At 42.0% G+C, this 15358-nt stretch overlaps 1 protein-coding gene across 2 annotated transcripts; it reads right to left on the bottom strand.

Moving 5' to 3' along the window:
* Positions 1-92: 92 nt before the first annotated feature.
* Positions 93-14005, bottom strand: LOC142374121 (transforming growth factor beta-1-induced transcript 1 protein-like). Of its 2 annotated transcripts, XM_075457656.1 has the most exons (12): positions 13563-14005; positions 9827-9877; positions 9430-9578; positions 9193-9251; positions 7246-7379; positions 7086-7167; positions 4079-4163; positions 2749-2931; positions 2477-2650; positions 2301-2382; positions 1955-2103; positions 93-970 (listed from the first exon to the last, which is right to left on the bottom strand). In XM_075457656.1, exons 1-12 carry the CDS (start codon positions 13573-13575, stop codon positions 704-706), a joined length of 1428 nt encoding a protein of 475 aa, XP_075313771.1. In that variant the 5' UTR covers positions 13576-14005; the 3' UTR covers positions 93-703. The 2 variants fall into 2 exon arrangements, with proteins under 2 accessions (XP_075313771.1, XP_075313772.1); XM_075457657.1 differs by lacking the exon at positions 9827-9877 and having other exon boundaries at positions 13563-14001.
* Positions 14006-15358: the final 1353 nt, after the last annotated feature.

Below are 15358 nucleotides of genomic sequence, written 5' to 3'. Positions count from 1 at the left end.
TGCTGTTTCTCAAGGCAATGTTTTATCCTCTTTTCTACCTTTGTCCCATCCAGTTTCACAATTAAATCAGTCCAAAAAAACAGCAAAACAAATTGTGTTAACGTCTATTTATTCTTTGGAACTGTTTTTGGCAATTTGCTGAAAGCAATGGTGAGAGAATAATACAAAATATCTGACTTTAAACATAAGGTAGTTTACACAAACATAGATGGCAGTCAGCGTACAGTATATAAATGCAAATGCAGTGACTTGTATACTTTTAGCAATATAAAGCAAATATATTAAAGGGAATATCCTTTCAGAACAGTAAATGTTCTGAATTGTAACAATAAATTTGCAGATTTGTTTTTCTTTCTGTGGTAAAAGAATTCAATTGTCAATATTCAATTTGAATCACTACCGTATGTAAAATATTCACATACATGAGAAAATCATTTGGCATTACTTTGTGACTGTGTAACAAATGCTCGAGGAGTGGACACGCCAGTCCATTTCTATGTCAAATAAAAAAATAAATGTGTTGCGTTGGAAGATTGTGTCTTTTCTCCTTCCCCTGCTGACACACATCTTCTTAAAACCAACAAAGGGACCGGCTCCACCCTCACTCATGCAGAAAATAACAAACAAATTGTGAAAGAAGAGTCGGATGGCTTCTTCGTTTGGGTCACGTGGAGGATGGGGGGCAAACTCTTCAGTTGTGTCCTCAACCGAAGAGCTTGATGAAGCAGGGATGGCAGTAGGGTTTGTTCTCTTGCTCCTTGAAGCAGCCTTTGCTCAGGGGCTTCAGGCAGAAGTGGCACACAAGGTGGTGGGGATGGAATTTGGCCCCCATGGCTGTGACACAGCGTCCCAGGATGGGCTGCTGGCAAGCCTGGCACATGCTGCCACGGGACTGGTGGTAGTGGGCCTCGCACAGCGGCTTACCCTCGTGTTCAAAGAAGCTGCCATTCACAAAGGGGCTGTAGCACTCCTGAGGCGAGAGGGGGAGAAAAAAGATGCAGTGAGTAAGTTACAGCAGAGAGTCCTGACTCATGCAGCGACCTTTGGTTTTCCTGTGAAATGATAGATTTCCCATGACATAATCCTAACTCATTTTTAGTTTTCCTTCGTTCACACAGTTCACATTAACTTCCTCGAGGAGGCTTGCTCATACAACCACAACGATCTGTTGGCCACACAGCAGTTTTAGTGCAGCACTTGAGGGTGCAACAGGCTTTAAACTCCATTTACTCTTCTAATTACACAAAATGAATTCAAATATCAATCACTGCTTTAATCATTCACAAGTGGGCCTTAAGAACCGATAGCTTACCTTCAAATACTTTTTATTCATTTGTTAGTGTTTGGAGTTTGAGCCCTTTGAGCTAAACTTTCTTTGCCTCACAAATCAGAGTTCAAAGATTTTCAGTCCACTTCTTGTGTCATTTGGCACATCCAAGCCTTTTCTCCTCATTTCTCTTCCTTAAGAATAACTTCTGGACAGCCACCCTTCCTTACATACCATTTCTGATGAGGCCTCAGGGAACAGTGGACAGATCAACCAAAGGGCCAAATGTATCTCTCTTTGCTGAATTTTTTTCCTATTTGATCCCTTTCAGATACCATTAATCTGTTGCAGATAGTTTTTTAGGCCTGCCACTTCTTCCTTTGTTCTCCACAATCTGCATACCATGCTGAGATACGCCAAGTTTCAAACTGGGGTTATTGTTGGCATTTCTTCTAGATGCATTTAAATAAATGGGAACAAATGATGTGTCTTTGCAACAGGCCGTTGCAAACAAAGTGCCTAAAAACACAATTAAATTAAAACTGGTTGTTGGCCTAAAACTTTTGCAAAGTACTTCAAATAAAAAAGAGGACTATACGAATCAACGTAAAAGAAGTGGAACCCCAACCCACCAAGGACGACACTCTTTTCTGCACCAACACATTGGTGGTCGATTGGCACACTCACCCGACATACGAAGCATTGTGGGTGCCAGAGAGAGTTAAGAGCTGAGATGTAGTTTTCCAGAATGGGCTGGCTGCAGCCTTGACAACGGGAGGCAAACAGAGACAAAAAGCACTGCTGGCAGTACTGCTGGCCTTCACGATCATGGAAACCTGCAGGAGATAAAGCCACCGCATTACAACACTACAGGAGATCATTTGATAAATTTCAAATGAACTATTTAATGGCAGCTGATAAAAACAGTCTGAACTTTTTTCACGTGACTCCAGTTTAATTAGCAGAACTTCAACTTCAAAGTTCAACTCCTTGATATTCCAGGTATCTGACCTCCCTGCGTTGGATACATTACCTTCCTCTCCGAAGCTGCGGCTGCACTTGACGCAGCAGAAACACTCTGGGTGCCAGTTCTTGTCCAGAGCGGTGACCATTTTCTGTACAACATGAGAAACAAAACAGGGCTGAGAAAATAAATTGACACAAATTTTTGTCAAAATAACATAACGCCGTCATCTCCGAGTGCCTCACATTCAGTATGGGTTTATTGCAGTGGGCACAGTGTGGGGAGAAGAGGGTGAAGTAGTCCGACTCGCAGTACGGCCGTCCATCCTTCTCAAAGAAGTTGCGACTACCCAACTCCATCTCACACTCAGTGCACACAAAGTGCTCCGGGTGCCACACCTTCCCCAGAGCTGTCACCACCTGCACGAATAAGTGGTCGAGGTAATTAATAAAAAATAGCTTCTCGAAGAAAGAGTCTATGGCAGAAATAGCGATTCATTCTATCTGGACATTCTCACCTGCCCCACAACTGGCTTTTGACAAGCTGAACAGTTTCCCTTGGAGGATGTTTGAACTCCTTGTCGGGTCAGGTCTGATTGGAGGAGGCCCAGCATGCTGTCCAGGGAACCCTCAGTTGAGGGCTGCAGTGGGGCGGCAGGCTGCTGCGGTGCTGTAACCACTGGGGTGACAGCTGCTGCTGGCTGGTAGAAGACAAAGAGAAGAAGAGAATCATAACTATAGCTTCTCTTGGGCTTCATCCTTCATAGATGTCTACATGAAACATGACACTCTATCTTAAAGTTTGAAGCTAACTAGCCTGAAACAAAAACCTTTATCAATGCGCTGAAGGTTACATCTTGATGATTTGAAATTAAAAGTTCTTAGTGGAGTTGAAGATGAAGTAAACCTACCTAAACTATCTCTACCGCTCAGTTGAGCAAAGTAATGCTAAAACATATCCGATCTGTTAGGCCATAACCTTTACTTTAACAAATCTTGATACTTCTGCCATGAAGCGCCACCCAACCATTTGCGGAAAAAAAACACTGATTCTCATTCTCATCATTGCCCAAATCAAGAAAAACTTTTTTTTTTAGTTGTTGCTTTTTTCTCAGTCAGGATATCAAAGGGTTAAAACTCTTCTCCCATAACCCTTTGGAGTCTTGTTTATAAGCCACAGCTGGACAGCAAACTTGAACCAAACCTCTTTACTTTATAATGGCAAAGCAGATTCCTCTGCTCACATGTAAGCCACTGCCTCAAGAACAACGAGATAATATGCAACACCAAATGAAAAGCTACAGTTTTACCGCGACTTCCAACTAATTGAAGATATTTCTGAAGCTGGGAAATATTTCCACCAAGACTAATTCAGCCGAAGGTCATATCCGGTGACTGGTTTGTACCAGGAGGCCTGAGCTTTTACAATGCAGCTATTATGAAGGATGTGGGGTACTTTCATTCTTACAGTCATGCCAAGGGCACAGCTGTTGATTTAAAAGAAAAGGCTGACACGTTGAGCCTTTACATCGCCTTCATACTATTGCGAGGACTGTCATCATCATCTTCATATTTCTCTGAAAATAATCAACCACAGCATCGTCATCCTCCTTATCATTAACCAACAGCCATGGTTAAGTTCCCCTCGTAAAATTATCTGGGTGACAATTTAAAAAGATGAAAGAGTTAGAAGCCAAGCATCATCATAAGGATGCCTTTAACAGTACAGCACAGCGACAAAGAGAACAACTCAAAATATTCTAAGATGCACTATAGATCATACGTCAAATATTTGTCTCAGATCCCTCATTAACCTTTGCATGCATATGAAAGGAGTCCATAACTTACTGTGCTCTGGACTCTGAAGTCAGACAAAGAGGCCATCAGTTTGTCTAGCTCCAGTGTGGCTGATGTTGCCGAAGGCTTCGCAGAGCTACAACACCAAACACAAATCCACAAAACACTCAGTTTTAAATCCGATCGCTCTGCCATATGGTTACTGCTGAATGTTGCAATGTGTGACATAAATTTTGCTGCGGAGTTCCCAAGGGGAAAAAAAAGTAATTTTCTTTTTTCTTATCAAAAAACAATGTGTGGTCTCATCTGCATGTCTGACTTTTTCTCCCATATTTTAAAATCTGTATCGAAGAGGATATGTGACAGGAGGTGCCACAGCCACATGCAGTACGAGAAAATAAATTGCTCTCTGAACAATAAAGCATTTAAAATGTATCGTATGGATCATTGTACAACCTGTGTATGATTGATCTAAAAAAAAAAAAAAAAGATAAACGATGGAAAATATATATATATATTAATATTTTCTGGGTTTCAAAAAGGTGATCCACATTTTAAAAAGCTTTAAAAAAAACTAAACAGGGTGCCTTTAAATCACTTCAACAAACTGCCTCTCTTAACATGTGTGGGTGTGTTAAATAGACCACTGTGGACCATTAATTGTGATGTTTTCTCAGCTATTTTCTGTTGCATTCATATACTTTAAGATAGAAATTCAATTCAATTCAATTCAATTCAATTCAAATTCAAAAATACTTTATTTATCCCAGAGGGAAATTAAATGTTGATGTAGTTAAATTAAATCAAGGAGTTATTATAGATGCTGATGGCTATGGGCAGGAAAGATTTCCTGTAGCGGTCCGTTTTGCATCCAAACTGAAGAAGCCTTTGACTGAAGAGACTCTGTTTTCCGATAACAGTCTCATGGAGAGGATGTTCAGGGTTGTCCATAATTCTCTTGATTTTATGCAAAATCCTTCTTTGCATTATTGTCTCCAGAGGTTCCACAGTCGTCCCCAGAACAGAACCAGCCTTCTTTATCAGGTTGTTGAGTCTTTTAAGGTCCCTGGTTCTGATGCTGCTGCCCCAACAGATGACGCAAGAGGAAATGACGCTCTCAACAACAGACTTGTAGAAGATCTGCAACATCTTGTTGCAAACCTTGAAGGACTTTAGCTTCCTCAAGAAGTACAGTCTGCTCTGTCCTTTCTTGTAGATGGCTTCACTGTTGTGTCTCCAGTCCAGTCTGTTGTCCACATGAACACCAAGGTATTTACATTCCTCAACCACCTCCACTTCTTCTCCCATGATGGAAACAGGGTTTGATCTGACCCTGTTTCTCCTGAAATCTACAATCATCTCCTTTGTTTTGTTAACATTCAAGATGAGATGATTGTTCCCACACCATGCCACAAAGCGGTCCACCAGCTCTCTGTACTCAGCTTCTTGTCCATCTCTGATACACCCGACAACTGCAGAGTCATCTGAATATTTCTGTAGATGACAGGAGTCTGACTTGTACTGGAAGTCTGAAGTGTACAGAGTGAAAAGGAATGGTGAGAGTACAGTCCCCTGTGGTGCTCCTGTGCTGCTGATCAACTGGTTAGACACACAATTCTTCAGTCTGACAAACTGTGGTCTGTTTGTCAGGTAGTCATTAATCCAGGTGATTGTTGAGGCCTCCACCTGAGTCTTCTGGAGTTTCAGACGAAGCAGATCAGGCTGGATTGTGTTAAATGCACTGGAGAAATCAAAGAACATGATCCTCACAGTGCTGCCTGCTTTGTCCAGATGACAGTGGGTTTGTTGAAGCAGGTGTATGATAGCGTCTTCAACTCCAACTCCATGACGATAAGCAAACTGCAGGGGGTCCTGATATTTGCTGGTTTGCTTACACAGGTGGGTCAACAGGAGTCTCTCCAGGACCTTCATGATGTGGGATGTCAGGGCAACAGGTCTGTAGTCATGTCTGAAGGGTGAGTTTTCTTTGGTACCGGAACCAGACAGGATGTCTTCCACAACAGTGGTACCTTCTCTTGGGTCAAGCTAAGGTTGAAAAGGTGTTGCAGAATCCCACAGAGCTGCTCTGCACAGGCCTTCAGGACTCGGGGGCTGACACCATCTGGACCTGCAGCCTTGTTCCGGTTCAGTCTCTCCAACTGCCTCTTCACCTGACTTCTAGAAACAGAAAAGTGGGAGGGGGAGGCAAAGGGGACAGCAGCATCTCCTGATTTGGTTGAAGACAAACTAGTGGAAGCAGAAGAATCCATGACTGAGGTGGAGGTGGAGATGTTACAGGAAAGCTGTGGGTCAGAGGAGGATGGGATGTCTCTTTGGCTGGGAACAGGATGGGAGGATGGTGAGCTTGTTCCTGAACTGAACCTGTTGAAGAATGTGTTCAGCTCATTTGCTCTGTCCAGACTTCCATCCGATCCTCCCTCTGTTTGAGGCCTGTGATCTTCTTCATTCCTGACCACACATCTCTTATATTGTTCCTCTGCAGTTTACTCTCAAGCTTCTTTCTATACACCTCCTTGCTCTCTCTGATCTTGACTTTGAGCTGCTTCTGTATACTCCTCAGTAACTCCCTGTCTCGCTCCCTAAAGGCTCTTTTTTTCTTGTTCAATAGTTCCTTTAGCTCACTGGTGATCCAGGGTTTGTTATTAGGGAAGCATCTCACTGTTCTGGTGGGGATGGTGTTGTCCATACAGACATCCTCATTGTTATATGGCTCTGAAAATGCCAGTTGTGCAGGAACAGTATGCCCCCATAAGTTGCGAACCTACTTTACAAAGCGATTTATTTAATTTTTGTCCAAGTCACAGGTCAACTTTTGTGGATAAACACCCTTCCAAACCTTTTCACTGATCTATGTGAACATGAATTAGATTAGTTTAAACTTTTGCACTTACTTATCAAATTAATCATTGTGCAGCCCCTCCACAAACAGCTTATGTGACCTCTTTATAGTTTGCAGGGTAATAAACTGAATAGGACTGAAGGGTCCTAATACTATAGATGGATCTTTAGATACGACTAAGCTGGGTGGATATGGTACCTGGAGGATGAGGTTGTGGCCTTATCCTTGATCTTGTCCCTCTCGTCTTTCTTAGAAGCAGGGAACTGGGCCAGGATCTCATCTGATAATAAAAAATAGGGTCAGATGGAAGAAAACACACACCGCAGAGTTAAACACTCACACACACACACTCACAAACCTGTGATGTTAAACTGGGTGGCGTTGAGCTCCTGTAACAGGTGGTCCAGTTCACTCAGACCTCCACCCAACAGTGAGGAGGAGAAGGCGGGAGGAGGATCTACTGTGCGGGGAGACCGCGGTTTACACACTGTGCTGCAGGAGACACGAGACAAACAGAGCCTGATAGTAACTTCATTTTAAAACATCCTCCCACTAATGCGTTTAAATTCCTCATGGTCTCTGTCAGACTGTTCATTCAGAAATGAGTCATGAGGCAGCATGGCAGTGTTTTTTAGAGCCAAACACATTCATAAGTAGAAACTGACATAGAAAAAAAGCTTTTTAAAATTTCTCTTAAATGTTATTCCAAACTGGCTTTGGGCAGATATTTTACCATCCTAACATATTCAAAGACTGTTGCATTCTCTGACGTAAAATCGTGTATTATGTCAAATCTCCACACATTGGTCACAAACCACCACGTCAGCTGTGCTCCAAATGAGGAATCCTGGAAGATATCCTGAGTTACTGGCACAATACATTAAGAGGGAGGTGTTACTTTTGTCACTTTGACCAAGTTCTGAAGGAAGTTGCATAAAAACTGAGCATCAAAGTTGAGCAGCACAAGCAGTCCTGAACCTAAAAGAAGGCCATCACTCTTCTCTGAGATGGTAAGAAGCCAGGACCCTAAGCTAGGGCATCTGCAGGAACCTTGGATTATGAAAGGGGCTTGAGGCTGTTTGTGGATTTGGACAAACAGCTAAAGTTCCCTCAGCACATCACATCCAACACATTGAGGCCAGATATTGATTTTATGTTCAAAACCTCAAATCAGGTCATCATGCCAGGAGCAAACAGCCTTCTGGGAAGATCATTTGGCTGAGGAAACTTACCACTAAATGAGGGGCAAATGCAGTCAAGGAGCTTCCCACTTCAGGGTGGATGCAAGGGCTTTGCTGAATATTTGTTTCTTTCAGCACATTTTGGATTGAAGGAGAAAGGCGGAGAAAATGCATTTGCAACAACACAAATCAGGCGGCGGGAGTCTCGTGACTTGTGTGGCTCAAAAGAGAGAAACCATAAGGCAAGCAGATAGCTGGTTATCCTGACACTAATCTCTGACAACAGATATCTACATGTGAATACGAAGAAATAGGATTGTGGTCCTGGAAGCCATCTGGTTTCTGTTTGTAGTCCTATCAGTATAGACCGATCGTGTTTGAGTCGGCTTTTCTTGGAGTCATATAAGCAGTAAAAGTGCAGAGCAAAAAGGTCAGAAAGCGTTTGCAGAAATAAATTCTAAAATCGCCTACAAATCATTCCGTTGATTTTTTTTTTAAAGATTTTTTCAATGTGTCTGCATTCAAACATTTACACGTGCAAGTAAGCATGATATTTTGGCCCACATATATCTGTCATCTGTTACACAGATATTCATAGACTACAAGGAAAACCCCGATTTCCAAGTTTAGAGGACAATGACCTCCGAGCTCCCTGATTCTCTGGACCAAGGTCGAGATCTGATTGACTCAAAGGTCAGTTTATTGTGACACGATCATGTCAATTTCATTAGGCAGTGATGGGATGTAGATAAAAGATCAGCTTTACCTGGAGGGAACAGCCACAGTTCATCAGGAAAGCCCATAAACACTACTTGAGACTGGAAAATTGTCCTTGTACAACAATCAATTAGTTTCAACACCTGGTTTTACTACAAAGATGTTTATTGTCCACAATGACTCTGTCTTCCCTGTAGCAGGGATGAAGCTAAAGAACAAGCAAATGCACAAATAAATGCGATAACAGTCTGCATTTTCATGTGTTCCATATATTTTTCAAAAGTGGAAGCAGACAGCTACAACAGATAGATGCGTGCTCTGTGAAGCACCAAGCCAGCATGAGCACAGTGCAATGCCGAGGCTTTAAACTGGGTCACCTGGAGGAAGGCAAAGGGGTCAACACTTACCTGTATAATTTGTCTGGGTTGTTGGAGTTCTGTGAGGTCTTAATTGCAGAAGAAACGGTCTAAGCGACAAAACAGACAACAAGTTCAGGTAAACTATTCAAGAAACAGAGTGAACTCAGAGAGATATTTGAGCAACGTTTAAACTTTTTCTCTAAATTCAGTTTAGCTAAAAGCTGAGCACAATCAGAAGTAACAGCACAACAACTGGTATGAATGAATGCTACTTTGAGTGTCCACCTGTTGTGGTGTGTAGGCAGGAGGTGGCGGCCGGGTCTGGGCCGGGTCCTGGGTGGCTGTATCTGCATTTTGTGGAGGGTCAGAAGTGAGCAAGACGGGACACCGAGGAAGAGGAGAGCTGGTGTTCTCCAAATCAGCAAGGAGGGCATCTGGAATGAAGGGAGAGGTAGGGTGACAGATGTTTAGCTGAATTCACCACACAATTTAGTTCGATTTGAGATGAGAGTTAAAAGCAGTTTACCATCCAAATAATTTAACTCTACATTTATGGTTGTCCCTGAAGAGGTTAAGAAAACAAAACGTCAGAAACTGTTTTAAAACCATGCAATGTAAAAGGCTGGGTGAGTAGTAAATGACAGAAGAGATGTGACACATCCATGCACAAAAAGCTACGTACCAAACACAACAATACGAGGACTGAGAGGGTAGTTAGGGGGCTCAGGCACTCCTGAGGAGAGACAGACAGCCAGTGTGACCAATACAGCAGCTGCAGCAAGTCAGCTCACACACTGCACACAGCATGGAGGATGAGCATCCTCAGACATAAATCAGCCAGAGGACAGGACAGTCAGAACTGCCATTACTCAGAGACAAACTATCGACATAGCCAGATTATTATGAGACATTCAATTTTGCATTCATATCCGAGACATGCCAGCACGAAGAGGAAGTAGAGGAGGAAGAGTGTTTGGCAACTGATATCTAAAACCACTCCACCAGCCACCCCCACACACTCACACTTATGCTGAAGTGGAAGCTATCCAGAGACTAAACTTGCTCCGACGCTAGTCTCCGCAGCTGCATGACATCATTTAGAGCCCATTATTTAAGTCCCTGTACATGCAACTGAGGCCAAAGAGAGGTGTTTTAAAAGAGTCTTAAAATGAGTGATTACAAACTCCAAGTTGGAGCAGAGCTGTTCTGGATGAATTTCCTAGTTTGACCATAGGTAATACTGACCTCTGGACCAGTTGGAAAAATGTTTTACAGACGGAGGAGGCAAAATAGAGCTTTTTGTTTGGACCAAGACATGTTGTGCCTGTGTGTTCTAGCATGAGGACCGAAGCCCATCACTGAAACACTACTTCTATATTTCTCTAAGTATACCAGCTATTTTTAATCCCGTTTCGAAGATGTAAATAAGAAAAGATGAATGGAAACAATGGCAATCCAAAAACTTTATGTGCTCACTTGAGGTGGTTTTCTTGTTTCAAAGACGATTTGGTGCACATTTGGGAAATGGACACAACAATGCAAATTACACCTGACCTGGCAAAGATTGAAATGACGAGACTTATCAGCTATTTCCAGTCTGAGTCAGCAAACATTAAACTCACATGACTGTGATATACGATATCCCAGGGATTAAATTAATTCCTGAATAAGCAAAATAGTTTTTTTTGCTCTTCCTCAAGGTTTTTTCCCATTTAGGACAACTACTTCTTTTACTAAATTACAGCTTCTAGCAACGCTTCTTCCACCAACCCTCAGATTGGCTTCGCTAGCAAAAGGAATTCAAGAAAGTGGGTCAAGCAGCAGGACAACAGCCATCGGCACACATTTAGTTTTTAAAAAGAAAAGATTAAAGAGGTATAAATTGACCTTTTTTTCACAGATGGATTCCCGAAATGAGGATCAGTTGCAACGTTTTTGTCTCAGTTGTTTATTTGGTTCTACTTTTAGAAAAAAAGAGTTTGTATTTTAGTTGAGTATTTCAGTCATTTTTACGCAGATCCTGACAAACTTTCAAGAACCATTTTGTAATAGTTGCAACTGTCAAAAAACAAACAACACAGACATATCAAAGCAATAGGCCAAATTTTCTTTTTACTTTTGAGCTTGAATACTAGAGCCAACAATTCCTATGATGAAACTCAGAGTAAAAACTGTCAGCAGATTCTCGTTTGCAAACACAGCCCACATTATACAGACCTCAGGCCTCCAATTTGTAATGCAGACCGTCTGGAATAAAACTCTAGTGATCAGAAGAGATGGGCATGTCTACAACCTGTGAGCTTTTTACACCTGGTTCTGTTCGCTCACTGTCAAACACGGCATCCATTGCGATAGAGTTTTACAACACCGAATGACACCTTCAGAGGATGTGAGGCATCTGTGTACTTATTTGGTTTTCTGGCACATCCGTATTATGAAGTGCCAAGTCAAATAAATCCCACTCTTAATCACGGCAGGGAAACAGATGTGAATGCTCCTCACAGATCAGCAAGAAATCATTGATAATTATGATGAAGTGAATGTGATATGAGCTCCTTCCTGAGCCAAAGATTAAATGCTGTAAGCAAACTATTTTTATAGACTTATTTGAGCTTATCGTGAATAGTGAAATGATCATTTGTTTAGCTCTGTCCAAGTATGCCTAACACTACTACTATTTTCCTCCTTGGAGCAGCAGAGGGTTCCCATGCTAACTCCCAGGTTGGTCTTGTTCAGTGAACTTGTATTCTAGGACACAATGAATATACACACTGAAAATCACAGAACAAAAAAAAAAAACATGTTTGGTTGGGAATCAGTGATCTAATTAGTGTTCATTACTTATGTCCATAGTTCTTTTTGCTCTCGTTTGTCATTTCTGGTAACATGGAGCATGAAGAAGAAATTCTAATCATAAGAAAAGTCAATCAAAAGTCAATTTTGTGGGTTTTGATCATATCACATGGTATTTCCATTTCATCCTGAGCACTTAAAACAGTTTTTTCTCTTGTGTGCGTTCATTCTTGACATTGAAAACCACAGTTGAGACATATGCACTTCTTCCATTTCAAGCAGCCACTGAATGAAACCCTGCTTCTCTAGTTCTGCTCTTACTGAACTGCTATCATGAATGTTTTAGCCACATTTGACCTCTGGTTGGATCCTGTTTGTTGTGTTACTTCATTTATGAGACATGAGGGATCTTAACATCACCAGCCTTAGTTCAGCACTGTGGTCATCTCTGACCCAGATGATTCACACTTCTGGTACGGCCATGTGTTGAGAAGCTTCTGCATAAACAACTTACCCTCGTCTAGCCTGCTGAGTCTCTCTGTCTCTTATGGAATCTAAGAGACTGCACATATAAGGAGCTGAACTTCTCTCAATGGGAATTATGACCATATTTAGTGCTGCCTGCCAACTTGTTTGTCTTGGCGAAAGGCCTTTCTGACAAGTGGTCTCACTCTCTGAATGCCTCACCAGATCCAACACATAAACTCACAACACTGCTGAACAACGGCATAAACCGAGTCTCAAACATGGCCACAGTCTGACTAAGACTCACTCATTCACCCGAGTAACTCGGCCTCCACTGCGTGCAATCCGATCCAGATGTGCCCAGATGTGCTTGGCTACATCTTGCCATTCCTTCTCCTGAGAGGCATAAATACCTGATATCTAAGGTGGACTTTTTGAAGAAAAGAAAGAATCCAGAGGGAGCGAATGGGCAGCTGAGGCGAAAGCCTTTTTCTATTTCCCTTGAACCCTTGTGGCTTTTCAAATAGCAGCGTTGCTCTGGGGCTATTTCAGGGCCTCTCTGACACAGCTACTCCGAAACACAAAAAGCCAGCTTCTCCTAATGTTGTTTTGCAGGGGGGCAAAAAGAGCACCAGTCCATAGAAAAGAAAAAGATGCTCCCTGATGCTGGACACAGTCCTCTTTGATGTTTCCAATGGGCGGCGGCAAAACTTGGTGGCGGTCAGGCAGATGCAGAGTAATAGGTCGCTTTATGTCTCGCTTGTGTGTGTGCATGTGTGGCTCTAATCGGGGTAAAACATGATACTGCAAGTCTACTTTTCAGAATTCTAGCAAACTGTGGAGAAACATGAAGAAGGATCACTACAGCAGATATCAAAGGATGTCACGAGAATCCCTGTTTTTTTGTTGTTGTTTTTTTTGGTCAGATGAGTTACTCCAGGATTTTCCATTGCTTCTTTGTTTCAGAAGGCTTTAAATTCCCTTATATTTCAAAGCCTTAGACGTGCCATTGTGAGAAAGGGACTGAACTCTGTGACTGCCAGAACCAACAGAGACTTTATTTCCTCTGTTTGGGTACACCACCCCTTCCCACAGATCCCTCCAAGATATTCCAACATGTAGTTAGAAATCATGAAACGAAGAGCAGCTGTTTTTCTTACCCAAATCCTCCATGATATGATATCAGCCGACTGTTTTCCTCTTTGTGACACAACCCGGGCAGCATTAATAAGTGGTGATGGCCGTATATCAGAGCTGGATAGGCAGTCTCGGCGCTATTGTCTGCGTTGGTCCTGAATAACTTCTTGGACACCGTTATCCGCCAAGAGAACAGGAGGAGGAGGAGGAGGAAGAGGAGGAGGAGGAAGAGGAGAGGGAGGGCGTCCCGTTTCTTTCTCCAACTCTCTTCCTGTGTAATGCCTACCAGGACTTGAGACCGGAGAAGGCGTAGTTAAATAAATGTGGTTACAAGCCCACATCCCCTCCCTCGCCCTGACACAACACGTCATCCTGGACATTCCTGCTCCATATTTGGGGTAGAAAATTAAGATTCAGAGGCTCTTTGAGCCCAACAAACGTCAACCAAACGTGCCGATTTTACGCGAAGAGGTAAATGTGAAGTTAGTGAGGCACTGGCATTTATTGGGAGTGTCCTTCACATTGGGCCGACACCTCGTTTTCAAAGTGGGTATGTGAGGAGAGCAGCTGGATTCCCTCTCCCCGCGCACAGAGACGAGAACAGGGTCATAAAAAAATGGTTTAATTTCAGTCAACTTTCGGCGAACTTTGAATAACCATGGGGACAAACACCTACACATTTAATTTCTCTCCATGTTTAATCTTTTTAGTTGCACTTTTATTCAATTCTTGACAATTAAAGAAAAAAATATTAAAAAAATGATTCAAGACACGATCGTCCAAAAGCTATTAGAAGCTATTCTCCCGCTATAGCAGGATGTGTTAACACTTTTTGTAAGTCTCATATGAGTCTCACATTCGCATTATAATATACAGGATTGGTCACCGTAATCGTTCTCCCGTCCACACAGTCGACTTTTAACATAAATTCACTTTAGCTATAATAACACAGATTTTTATTTTTATATTTTTTAATTGCATCACTTCCTCCTATTTGCTCATCAAGAACTCTCTTTGTGGCCTGGAGAAAAAACCCCGCATACAACTTCTACCACCTTATCTGTAGTTATGTTATGCAGGTAATGGATGTCGATCAACGCATACAAATGAAGGCTAAATGAATCCTCTTGTTGCTTCTCAAGCTCCCATCAGATATGTAAATCACAGTGCATTTAGCAGCTTGTAACATGGGTTCAAAAAGCCTGTGGTCAGAGAGCACAGCTTGTTTAAAGTCACCAGCCAGCACAGGAATTAATACTATGGAAGTTTCTCTGTGCCATCAGAGTTTGAATACGAATTTCTAATATTGAATTTTTACAGCATCAAAATAAGACTTTGAATTTGAAAAACCAACAGTGGAAAAAAAAAAAACAATTCAGTGGAAAAAAATTCAACTTCAAAAAATTCAGTGGAAAAAGAACCAGACTCAACATGCGGGTAAATAGGGAGAAGCAATCGATCCCTGTTTCAATTCATCAGATCAGCTCAATAGACATTGAGTAATATCTATTACTCAATTTTATTAACACAAATGGCAAATAAAGTAAACTCACTCACCGAAGCACCATCACCCGCGTTGGGGGACATGGCTGATCTGTCCAATGTAGCGTAACTTGATTGGCTGCCGTTGGATGAATTGAGACAGGGATCGATTGCTTCTCCCTGTTTACCCGTCTGGTTCTTTTTCCACTGAATTTTTTTTTTCCACTGTTGGTTTTTCAAATTCAATGTCTGATTTTGATGCTGTAAAAATTTGATATTAGAAATTCGTATTCAAACTCTGATGGCACAGAAAAACTTCCATATAATACACTTTGAT

The sequence above is a fragment of the Odontesthes bonariensis genome, chromosome 23 (assembly GCF_027942865.1).
Source record: "Odontesthes bonariensis isolate fOdoBon6 chromosome 23, fOdoBon6.hap1, whole genome shotgun sequence".
In the NCBI taxonomy this organism is placed as follows: domain Eukaryota; kingdom Metazoa; phylum Chordata; class Actinopteri; order Atheriniformes; family Atherinopsidae; genus Odontesthes; species Odontesthes bonariensis.
The sequence above is the reverse complement of the archived record's forward strand: the minus strand, read 5'-3'. Positions and strand labels throughout refer to the sequence as shown.

What these genes read in the sequence shown, in the direction of transcription:
- LOC142374121 (XM_075457656.1), bottom strand. An exon ending in GCCACAACCTCATCCTCCAG is followed by an intron (nt 4,164 to 7,085) that starts GTACCATATCCA and finishes TTGGTGTTGTAG; the next exon opens with CTCTGCGAAGCCTTCGGCAA. An exon ending in CACAATGCTTCGTATGTCGG is followed by an intron (nt 971 to 1,954) that starts GTGAGTGTGCCA and finishes CTCTCGCCTCAG; the next exon opens with GAGTGCTACAGCCCCTTTGT.